At 36.8% G+C, this 12,978-nt stretch overlaps 1 protein-coding gene and 1 pseudogene across 1 annotated transcript; both read left to right on the forward strand.

Moving 5' to 3' along the window:
* The first annotated feature begins 2,976 nt into the window (after positions 1-2,976).
* Positions 2,977-4,032, forward strand: Olfr902 (olfactory receptor 902). Its single transcript, NM_146802.2, has one exon. It carries the CDS (start codon positions 3,059-3,061, stop codon positions 3,986-3,988), a length of 930 nt encoding a protein of 309 aa, NP_667013.2. The 5' UTR covers positions 2,977-3,058; the 3' UTR covers positions 3,989-4,032.
* Olfr1543-ps1 (olfactory receptor 1543, pseudogene 1) lies at positions 10,637-11,716 on the forward strand (annotated as a pseudogene).

The following is a 12,978-nucleotide window of genomic DNA, read 5'->3' on the forward strand; positions in this document are numbered from 1 at the left end:
GCATGCCTGTGTACCCGTGTGTCTTTGTATATGTGGGTAAATCCAACTAGCTATTGCCAGGCATTTTATCACACCTACAATAAAATTATCAATATAATATCTAAATTGAACTAAGTGTTATGAGACAACATTTTTATATCTTATTTTCTCAAGAGAAATGTGAACTCTCTGCTAGAAAAAAATTCAGTAGATTTTTGTCTCCAATGTCCTAAGGGATAAAGCACCTCCTTCCATGGATAGATCAACTCAAATGTTTTGCTTTCTTTCAGGGGCACTATTTGTCTGTCAGGACATCTTCAGAATAATGGTGTCATGTTTAAAACTTAGGACACACACCCATGAATGCACATATGAATTCACACACATATTCAAAAAGAATTTTTATTATAGTTAATCAAGAATATAAATTTTAGATACATTACCAAGAAATACAGTGTCCCACCTTAATGAAAGTATAATAAAGGATAGTGAATATTTTGGGGGGACTTAATTCTGTCATGAATATAAGAAGGAAAGAAATGGTTACTAGGGTCTTTCATTTTTATTTTCTTATGCAAATTTAATTCAGGTCAATTTTTAAAATTATTTTTTGTATAAAGTGAGATATAAGTGTTTGAATCCATTTCAACTCTCTAGTTTAGTTGACAGGTTTGGGTTTATAGCCTGTTTTTATTTTTGGATTTTGGTTTTGTTTGTGTGTGTGTGTGTGTGTGTGTGTGTGTGTGTATGTGCATGCAATTTTCATTAAGGTCAATTTTTACTTTTTTTGTATAAAATGAGATATAAGGCATTGAATACATTTTCCACCCTCTGTTTGCTAAGAATAATAACTTGGTGAATTGATACTCTGCTTATTGTAAAATGGGTATATATACAACATTTAAATTAGATACTATAAAGCATATGGTAAGAACTGTTAGGTGCCTCATGATAAGTTCCCAGTAAATACCAGTTGTCATCTCTCATTTGCTTATACACTCTGGATCATTATATATGTATTTTTTTTTTACTTTATTAACTCTTGTGCTGCCTTAAATCCTGTAATTTCTGTAAGGATAAATTTCTCGCTGCTTACCTACTATTCCATTCTAGTTCTAAATAGCATACAGAGTACATAGTGGGAACTCCTGAAATATTTGTTGAAGTTATGTGTTATAGCTGTGTTTATCTTTATAATCTTTCCCATGTTCCTCATGTGCTTTGGAATGGGTCAAGAAGCACGATGCTTACCTCCCTTTATCAGGTTCAGCACATCCTCAGTTACATTTTATGTTCAAAGTCCAAATGCACAAATATGTATGGGCAGAGTAAAGTGATTGCTTAGGGTCTGGGAAGTTTTAACTGAATTGTGTTTCTGAGCTTCACAGTCTAAGAAATGTCATACATAAGACTACTAATTTTGGAAACAGTATATAAGAAACCTAATGAATAATTTAGATGAATTCAAGAAATAAGGTTACAGTAAGTATAATCACATAGACATATCAGAGAGAGACAGAGAGAGAGCGAGAAAGAGAGAGAGAGAGAGAAAGAGAGAGAGAGAGAGCGCACTGCGGGTGTACCTGTAATTCAGAAGATGATTGGGGAAATGAGAGTGAGATCGGGGAAATGAGAGTGAGATCGTATTTTTCTACATCCACTGCAGGATACATGTACCACAAAGTGAAGAGAAAATACACGGGTCCCTCAAGATCTAAAAACAAATCATCATCCAGGGTGTAACACAATTCCCAAGTTCACTCTACTATCTAAATGTTTTTCTCTGGAGAAGAGACAGCCACACATCCACATTGTTTATAAGCAAATATGTTCTGCAGCTAAGCCCACAGGAAATCCTCTGTGCCTGATCATTGGCAGTGGGATGATATCATTACAATTCATATTTTTTCTGCTTCAAGTAAAGACTCAAAGTATTAATCACAGATTATGTTCTAAAATTCAACCATCATTCCAGGAACATTCAGGCACTAAGTTTTGTCTACACCTTCTTAGACTGAAAAGATACGAAATAAATCCTTGGAAACTGAAGCATTTCTACCAGATAAACATGGATAAATAGGAGTCCAAGAAATCTTCCAGGTTTGGCTTGGAATATCTAGCAATGGGAGTAGGTGTTTCTCAGTGTTTTTCCTGCTTCTGGAACTCCTTTCCCCATATTGGATTGCCTCATTTAATCTTTATATGAGGACTTTTGCCTTTTGTTATTTATCTTGTTTTGTCATGTATGGTTCTTCTCTCTTGGAGGCCTCTTATTTTCTGAGGTGGAATTAGTGGATGAGTGAACCAAGGGGAGAGAGTAAGTGCAGGAGAATAGGGAGGAGTGTAGGGAAGGTTATCTGTCCTCACAATGTATTGTGTAAGAGAATTTATTTTCAAAAAATAACACAGAGAGAGTGGGTGAGGGGCACAGAGACAGAAAGAGAAAAGAGGGACAGAGAGAAGGTGGGAAGGATAGAGAGAGGGAAGGAGGGAGGGGGGAGGAGGAGAGAGGGAGAGAGAGAAAGGGAGAGAGAGAAAGGGAGAGAGAGAGAGAGAGAGAGAGAGAGAGAGAGAGAGAGAGAGAGAGAGAGAGAGAGAACACTGGATTTGTAATATCTCTATTGTGATTCTTATGCATGCCCAAGACCAAGTCTCAAGATTACTGACTTTGTGATATTGGGCAGTAGTTACATCACTCTTCTTCTTATAGTTTTGGATTAAACACATGTTTTTCGTTCATACCATATTAGAGGAAATCTGTAGCTGCAGAATGTAGCTCTGTGTTGCCAAGACATCTGCTTCAGACATCATTAATGTAGGAAGGACTACTGTCAAGAAAAACTTAAGTGGGAAAAGTTGAATCATTTTTCGTGCTTTTCTTCTTCATCCTTTGCATGTATTTTCTTTTTCAGAAATAATATTGAAAATTCATATTACTGGCCTTATGACTGTAAGAAAATTTGCTTGCAACTACAACAACTGCTTCTGTAGAAATAGTGGGAGATTGACCCATGACTGAGTGTGGATCATCCTCTAATACAACTCTTTTTTCCTGAGTCTATAGATTCCCTTGAAAAGAATGGACTCAGTAAATGTCTCCTTGGTGACTGAATTCCTTCTAGTAGGATTAACACATCAGCCTGATCGCCAAATACCCCTGTTCCTTCTGTTTCTAGCAATGTATCTAGTCACTGCATTGGGAAATTTGGGTTTGATTATTCTAGTTTTGCTAAATTCACATCTTCACACACCCATGTACTTTTTCCTCTTTAACTTGTCCTTTATAGATTTTTGTTATTCTTCTGTGTTCACTCCAAAAATGTTGATGAACTTCATATTAAGACAGAATGCCATTTCCTATATGCAATGTATGACTCAGCTCTACTTCTTTTGTTTTTTTGTTGTTTCTGAATGCTTTGTGCTGACGTCAATGGCTTATGATCGATATGTGGCTATCTGTAATCCACTTTTATATAATGTGATGATTTCCCCTCAAGTGTGTTTAAACCTAATGATTGGTTCCTATTTGATGGCATTTTCTGAGGCTGTAGCTCTCACTGTGTGTATGCTGACATTGACTTTCTGTGATGGAAACATCAACCACTACTTCTGTGACATCCTTGCTCTGTTCCAGCTCTCCTGCTCAAGCACCTATGTTAATAAGCTTGTAGCTTATGTCATAGTGGTCATCAACATACTTTTTTCTACTCCTACCATCTTTATCTCTTATGGTTTTATCCTCTCCAGCATCTTCCGCATAAGTTCCTCTAAGGGTAGGTCCAAAGCCTTCAGCACCTGCAGCTCCCACATAATCGCTGTTTCTCTGTTCTTTGGTTCAGGAGCATTTGTGTATTTCAAACCCTCCTCACCTGGGTCTATGGAATGGGCAAAAATCTCTTCTGTTTTTTATACCAATGTAGTTCCTATGATGAATCCATTAATCTACAGCTTGAAAAACAAAGATGTTAAAATTGCCCTAAGAAAATCTTTGGCAAGGTGGAAGATTTGATTGGATACATATGTACTTTTTGTCCTCAGTATGTCTTGTGTTGAGTTAACATATTAATCACTCTGTATTCCATATATTCCATATTTTCTTCTTATACTTTTTAATTTAATGTATTAAATCTATTGAAATGGGAGAAAATATTTCCATACAGAAGTTTTGAGATACATCATTATGTATTGAAATGTTTATGCATGATATAACGATAAAAGAAGCCTGTGTCTCTTTTTTTTATGTTATGAGGTGGAAATTAATTAATGGAAACCACAGAAGGGAGCTGTTTCCTGGTCTTAAAATAACAAGGGGTGCTTCTTCATTTCTGTGATAAAACACTGGCCAAGAACAAGCTGGAACAGGCAATGGTTTCTTCGTTTACAGGTTGCAGTCTGTCATTGAGGGAAGTGAAGGCATGGAAATACTTATGCAGAGAAAATGGAGCGATGCTGTTTACTAATCTGGATTCAAAGGTTTTCTCTGCTTCATCCTACCCAGGACAATCTCCTTACAGTGGACTGGATTCTCCCACATAATAAAGTACCAAGAAATTGCCACCAAAGTCAGGCTTACAAGCCAATCTGATGCAAGTAACTCCTCAGTTGAGATTCTCTGTTCACAGGTGACTTAAGTTGGTGTCAAGTTGCAAAAACTAACCAGCATATATCTGTTACATTATAATAGATGTTACTCATGCAACTATGCACTAAATAAGAGATTTTTAAACTTTATCTGAGAATGTTTTTATACAACTATAGACATATAGGTATATAAGACGTTTAACATAATAATAATAATAATAATAATAATAATAATAATAATAATAATAATTGCACTAGAATTGCTGAAAGTTATTTAAATAAATTAATTTTAATACTATTTGTTTTCCTTTATGTATTTATCTCTAGTGTGTGGGTTGGAAAGAGAAACAGGAAGGCAGTGTGTATGTGTTTATATATGGGTGTGTGGTCCAATTCCATCACAAAGTATACATGAAATTCTATGGATATTTTGGTTGTCAGTCTTCCTTTGCCATCTTCTTTTGAGTATAGGGTTTCTTGTTCAGTGATGGGTTTCCCAGGCCAGTGACCCACTCACTTCCAAGAGTTATCCTCTCTTCTCTCTTCCCCTCCCACTCCCCTTAGGAACATTGAGGTGACAGATTTGAGCTAGCACACTCAGCTTTATATAAATTCATGGGATCAGAACTCAGGTCCTCGTACCTTATTTTATCAAAGAAAACATATGGTGGGACTAGTGGCTCTAGTTGCATATGTAGCAGAGGATGACCTAGTCTGTCATCAATGGGAGGAGAGGCTCTTGATCCTGTGAAGGCTCTGTTCCCCAGTATAGGGGAATGCCAAGGCCAGGAACTGGGAGTAGGTGGGTTGGTGAGCAGGGGGAGGGGGAAGGGGATAGGGGATTTTTGGATGGAAAACTAGGAAAGGGGATAACATTTGAAATGTAAATAAAATATATAATAATAATAATAATAATAATAATAATAATAATAATAATAATAATAAAAAGAACTCAGGTCCTTACACTTGAGCAGTAAGGGCTTGTCTCACTCAACCAATCTCTAGGGCCCTGACAAAGTTTTCAGAAGAAAAATATATTCTTCTTCTCAGTTTTAAAATGGCAAATTCACATATTTGTGACAAAGGTATGCTTATTTACATTCACAAAATGAATTATCCATTGAGTAAATGGTTATTATTCCAAGACAAGGCACGAACAACAATTTAAAGTTTATAAATATTTTATTGTGTTTTATTTAAAGTAAACAAATTTGCCAAAGTTTTTTCAGAAAATGTTTGAAATTTTAATCCAAAATCCAAGTTATTATTTATTGATGTTATTTTATATAAGTATGTATGTAAAGGGTTGCTCATGGATTTTCAATTTTCATAAAGAATTTCATTTAAATTTGACTGGAATTTCATTGAATCTGTAGGTTGCTTTTAGTATGATGGCAATTTTCACAATATTAAAACTAATAATATCTGAGCATAGGGGGTCTTTTCATAATTTGGTATTTCCATTTTATTTTCATGTTACATATTACATGAAAAGCTGTTAAATATATAATATCAGGTCAAATTTATTAATCTTTAAAACCATAATCATATACTGAAATATGTCACATAAGATTTTCATGTATATATGGATAGGCACAGGAATGCATAGATAAGAAGAGGGAGCTGAGTAAATGATACTTATATCTTATTTCATTTTTGTAAAATCTTTAGAGTTTGTATTTATATACTTTAATTTACTTCATTTTATATTTACTTTCATATTTATATATTTAAATACATCTCATTTTATTTCTTAAAATGAAAATGTTATTACATATTTTTCTGTTTTCCCTTTCCTGCCTTCAACGCTTCACATACACTCCTTTTGCTCTCTCTAAAATTCAGGGCTTTACATCTTTTTCTGTTGTTGTTGTTGTTTGATTTTTTTCGAAACAGGGTTTCTCTGTATAGCTCTGGCTGTCCTGGAACTCACTTTGTAGACCAGGCTGGCCTCGAACTCAGAAATCTGCCTGCCTCTGCCTCCCAAGTTCTGGGATTAAAGGCATGCTCCACCACATCCAGCTGGGTCTGTATATCTTTAATTGTTGTTACATACATATCTCTAGAGAATCCTAAATATATAGACACAACTTCTTGGTTCATACAATGTTACTTCTTCGTATATGAGTTCACAACTGATCTCTTGACATTGGTTAATCACTTTGGGTAGTTTTTGTCCATGCAAAAGCCTATGTGTTCCAATCCAAACTTCGTTAGTTATCTTCAGTTCTATAGGTCTGAGTCCCCGTAATATTTCTGTCCTCCATGCTAACATTTCTTCTGCTGTAATAATTGCTCTGAAATATATATAAATAGAATCTGTGATATTTCTGGTCGCATAGCATGGGAGGTGGGTGAATTGGTATAATACTTTACAACATCCAGACACATTTCAAAAGTCAGGAGCAAGACTTATGCATGATAACTGCAGGAAGCAAGAAAGGAAGAACTCTAAACCCAGATTTCCCATCTGAGCTCAGATAATTGGGGAGATAAGAGACTATCTACACTGCATGTGCAGGCTCTCTAGAGAGATTGGGCAGTTGAGTATAATTGTGGGCCCCTAGGGAAATAAGGATGAAAATCCAGATTCCAATGCAACGCCTCAGCTCCTTCTTCAATGTGTATGCTCTCCTCAGTGGAAAAGATTAACCCTGCATATAAGCACACATATTCCACAGTTAACGAACCTTTTTCTCTTCTTCCAGAAATGACACAAAACCTTAATCACAAATAAGATTGTGCTTCAGAAACTTGTCCAAGAAAATTAAATTTTGTGTATATCTTTGAAGTGAAAGATCTGAAACCTTTGTGTCTGAATTATTTATCCAGATACACAAGGATGAGTGGTATAGTAATAGACCTCTAACATTTTTAGTGAATGCTGTGACTTTCTGAATTTCAAGTATCCTTCCACCTTTCTGTTTTTTTCCCGATTTTTTTCTTTTCTTTCTTTTTTTTAAAATTTGTTTTTTATTAAATTAATTTATTTTTTACACTCTATATTCCATTCCCTGCCCCTCCCCATCCACCGCCTGACTGTTCCACATCCCACACCTTGTCCCGATCCCCTTGTCTCTACTTGGATGCCCCCACCTCCAACCCCACCTGATAAACTCCCTGTCTCTTGAGTGTTAGGTGCATCACCGCTGAATGAACACATAGCCAGTAATCCTCTACTGTATGTGTGTTGGGGGCCTCATATCAGCTGGTATATGCTATCTATTTGGTGGTCCAGTGTTTGAGGGATCTTGGAGGTTCAGATTAATTGAAACTGCCAGTCCTCCTATAGGATCACACTTCTGCTCAGTGTCTTCCAGCCTTCCCAAATATAACAACAGGGGTCAGCTGCTTCTGTATATTGGTTGGGTGCAAATATCTGCTTCTGACTCTTTCGGCTGCTCTTTCAGCCTTTCGAAGAGCAGTCACGATAGGTCCCCTTTTGTTAGTGCTCCATAACCTCAGTAATAGTGTCAAGCTTTGGGATCCCCTTGGGTTGAATCCCATTTTTTGCCTGTTGCTGGACCTTCTTTGCTCCAGGCTCCTCTCCATTTCCATACCTGTAATTCTTTCAAACAGAAATAATTATAAGTCAGAGATGTGACTTTGAGATGGAAACCCCATCCCTAACTTGATGCCCTGTCTTCCTGCTGGAGATGGGCTCTGTAAGTTCCCTCTCTCTACTGTCTGGCATGTCATCTAAAATCCCTCCCTTTGAGTCCTGGCAGTCTCTTACCTCCCAGGTCTCTGATGCATTCTGGGGGATCCCCCCAACCTCCTATTTCCTGAGGTTGCCTGTTTCTATTCTTTCTGCTGGCCCTCAGGGCTTCAGTCCTTTCCCCTCACCCAATACCAGATCAGGTTTCCCTCTCCCCATCACTCTTCCCCATGTCCACTTTCCCTCCCTCGCTCCTTCCCTCCCTCCCTCCCTCCCTCCCTCCCTCCCTCCCTCCCTCCCAACTTGTGATTGCTTTCTTCTCTCTCCCAAGTGAGACTGAGGCTTGTTGACCTTTTTGAATTCTGTGGACTTTATCTTGGGTATGCTGTACTTTTTTTTTCTTGGCTAATATCCACTTATTAGTGAGTACATACCATGAATGTCCTTTTGGGCCTGAGTTACCTCACCCAGGATGTTATTTTCTAGTTCCATTCATTTGCCTTTAAAACGAATAAGACAAATCAGCAACCTAGAGACTGGGAAAAAGTCTTCACTAACCCCACATCTGATAGATTGCTAATATTCAAAACATATAAAGAACTCAAGAAGTTAATCACCCAAAAAGACCAAACAACCCAATCAAAAACGGGAAATAGAACTAAACTAAGAATTCACAACTGAAGAATCTTGAATGGCTGAGAAGCATCAGAAGAAAGGTTCAAAGTCCTTAGTGGTTAGAGAAATGCAAATCAAAACGACCCTGAGATTCCACCTAACACCAATCAGAATGGCTAAGATCAAAACCTCAGGTGACAACACAGGTTGGAGATGTGCAGAAAGAGGAACACTCCATTACTCGTGGGATTGCAAAGTGGTACAACTACTCTGGAAATCAATCTGGAGCTTCCTCAGAAAATTAGAAATAGATCTACCTGAAAACCCAGCTCTACCACTCTTGGGAATATATCCAAATTATGTCCCACCATGCCACAGGGGCACGTGTTCCACTATGTTCAAAGCAGACTTATTTGTGATAGCCAGAAGCTGGAAACAACCTAGATGTCCCATGGTAGAAGAGTAGATAGAGAAAATGTGGTTCATTTACACAATGAAATACTACCCAGCTATTAAGAATGAGAGCATCTTGAGTTTTTCTTCATTTTTTAAAAAGTGAATATTTGGTTTCTATTTTCATCTTATTGGAGAGAGATTTTTTTCATATAATTTATTAGGACAGTTTTCTCTTTCCCTACTCCTAGGAGATCCTACGCACCTCTGCTCCTACTTGAATCCACACTCTTTCTGTCTTCCTTGCTTATATGATGGGTTTCAATAAGTTTTTTCCTATCCGGTGCAAAATGAGACTCAAGTGAAACTGGCAGAAGAAAGCCTTATGGGGATTAGAGATTATTAAGAGGTGTTGATGGCCACTGGAGCTGTAGCATTTCTGTTAGGATTCTCCTGCATGGTCAGAATTCATGTGTTCCAGCTTTGTGATTCTGTAACAGAGACAGGAGACAGTCTCTCTAACCCATCATTATTGTTCTTTTAATTTTAGCATATACAACATTTTTCATTCATACAAAAATGAAGACAAATCTGCTGCAGCAATCAGTACTGTGTTGCTGAGCTTTTTGAGTCTCCCACTTGGTTTTTAATAATAAATACACAGAGACATCTGTATAGTTTAACTCTGTTAACCATATTGCTGAGGGCAGTCTCCTGAGCTAACCATCCAGACTCAACCTGATTCAGTTGCCACTTTGTCTGAAAGGCTCTCAGTCTGCCTCCCTGCTCTGCCCTCTCCCAGTCTCAGCCTTGGTCTCTTGTTAGTGTTACACAAAAGGTCTCTTTAGCAAGTCAATTTCTGCATGCCAAAACATCTTATCTTAGGAGTTGTCTGGAAAGACTCATGACCTAAGTAATGTTCAGCCATACTTCTTGTTTTGCTGAACCTGTCTTGTGCTAAGACCCTGAGACTCCTTCATAAGAATAACCCCATAAAATCTCAAATAATCACTGACAAAAGGCTACTTCAAAGCTTAGGTACCTTCATTCCAGGTTCATTTCAGATGCAGTTGTTGTGCTAAAATTCTTCTACAATACTGGCAGATATTTACTTCCAACTTTACTGTTATAGGGCAAACTCTAGTGAAAAAAGACAGGAGGTGGGAGAAGGCAGAATCTTTTTTGGTGTTCTCTTTTCCTCTTTATCTTGTGATATTTTTCCTAAATCACCCTGAGATTCAAACAATGACTTTCTTACAGAAGAAAATTTGCTGTGTCTGTACCAGCTCATTCTGTATACATAGTTGTGGCTAGAAGAAGTATTTCATCACAGGTGGGAACAACCCATAACTGAGTGTGAATCATCTAATAAAACTTTTTCCTGTATCCACAGATTCCCCATAGAGAAGAATGGACTAAGTAAACATCTCTTTGGTGACTGAATTCATTGTGGTAGGATGAGCAGAGCAGCCTGATCTCCAAATACCCATGTTCTTTGGGTTTCTGGCAATGTACACTGTCACTGCATTGGAAAATTTGTTTTTGATAATTCTAACTGTGCTGAATTCTCACGTTCACACCACTATGTACTTTTCCTCTTTAACTTGTCCTTTGTAGTCCTTTGCTATTCTTCAGTGTTCACTCCCCAAATGCTGATGAACTTTATAATAAGGAAAAATACAATTTCTTACATGGAATGCATAACCTAGCTCTTCTTTCTTTCTTTCTTTCTTTCTTTCTTTCTTTCTTTCTTTCTTTCTTTCTTTCTTTCTTTCTTTTCTTTCTTTCTTTCTTTCTTTCTTTCTTTCTTTCTTTCTTTCTTTCTTTCTTCCTTCCTTCCTTCCTTCCTTCCTTCCTTCCTTTCTTTCTTTCTTTCTTTCTTTCTTTCTTTCTTTCTTTCTTTCTTTCTTTCTTTCTTGAGTGTTGCGTTTTGACTTCAATGGCCTATGATCTCTATCTGTAACCCACTGTTATATAATCTTTTCATGTCCCCTAAGTAATGTTTGAACCTTATTCTTGGCTCATTCTTTATTTCATTTTCTGATGCTGTAGCACACTCTACATGCAGGTTGAAACTGACATTTTGTGATGTGATATTCCTCCTTTGCTTCAGCTCTGCTGTACAAGCACATATGTCAATGAGCTTGTAATTTTTTTTTTGTTGGGTGCATTAATATCATTGTTCCTTCTTCAACTATACTTATTTCCTATGATTTCATCCTCTCCAGCATGTTCTGCATTAAATCATCTGAGGGTAGGTCCAAAGCCTTTAGCACCTACAGCTCCCATGTCATTTCTCTTTCTCTGTTCTTTGATTCAAGTGCATTTGTGTATTTCAAATCCTCCTCAGCTGGGTCTTTGGGTGAAGAAAATATTTCTTCTGTCTTTTATTCCAATGTGGTTCTCATTGTGAATCCCTTACTCTACAGCTTGAGGAACAAAGATTACCCTCAGGAAAACTCTGACCAGGAAGAACTTTTGACTGTTCAGTGTTGTCTTTATAAATCTCATTTTCACATAGAGATAGTTTGTATTGATGAGAAATACAGGAGATGTCTACATTTGTCTTTCTTAGACAATATTATGATTTTTACTTTAAAATTTCAAACATGCAGAAAATCATGGTGTAATACTGAAATTTATTTTCTTTTCATCAAAGAAAGTTTCAATCTCTAGATTTGGTTTTAATATTTTGAGAGTTTGTCATCTTTCCTTTTTTATCATTTCATTTTTTTTGTTTTGTTTAAAAACACAGAATCGATTTTAGAATGTGCTTTTGTGCTTCTACCAGGTATAGCAAATAAGAGTAAGTTATATTGTTATTTGTTTATATGACTCTATGGAAAAACATTTTTGCCACATGTGGCTTGTCCTGTGGTTATACATTTACTCATGCAACTCTTCTTAAACCTCAGAGTAAAAATTATCTGTCATTGCATATAATGTTGGCTATGACATGAGACCATATTCCACCTTAGTTTTAGGGTTGATTCTCCCACATCCCACTGTCTCAAGAGCAGCAGTAACTAGAGATGGATTAGAAAGCTGATAAACAAGATCTTAGGTGAACATTTTAGGAATATTTGAAGAAGTTTCTCAAGACCATGTATCAGGAGCGGAGGGACAGTATCTTCAACTGAGAAAACTGAATATAGACATGCAATAAAATTATGCTGGACTTGTGCAGACTCTGTATATAATTTACTCCAAGCGGGTCAGATCCCCAGAGGCAAGATTTAAAAATAAAGAAAATACAAGGCCAGCAATTCACAGCACCACATGTGGTGATGACATTTTTACAATAACATGAAAAACACAGGCAGACATTTAAAAAAAGACTCACCATGTGAAAATTTCTCTATGTGAGGAAATATTGTCCATTTATGAGGATTAACTTTGTCAACTAGTTAATACAATTAACTTGAGTGGATTTATAACCAGCTGAGGGACAGTCTTCTTTTCATATTGTCCAGGAGTTTCTAGATTAAGTTACTAATGGAAAGATACATTCTGACTGTAGTTTGCACTATTCCATGGGATGTCATTCCAGACAATTTTAAGATTCTTAACAATCCTCTTGTAGACCACATTCTACCATAATGCTCATCAGATAGGCTTTATCTAGTAATATATAGGAGCAAGAGCAGATACAGAGACTCACAGTCAAATATTAGACAGAGCTTGGGGAATCCCATGAAAAAAGTGGGAAGAAGGGTTTGATGAGTAAAGAGGGGTCAAGGTCACCAAAAGAA

Source organism: Mus musculus, chromosome 9, assembly GCF_000001635.26.
Source record: "Mus musculus strain C57BL/6J chromosome 9, GRCm38.p6 C57BL/6J".
Taxonomy (NCBI): domain Eukaryota; kingdom Metazoa; phylum Chordata; class Mammalia; order Rodentia; family Muridae; genus Mus; species Mus musculus.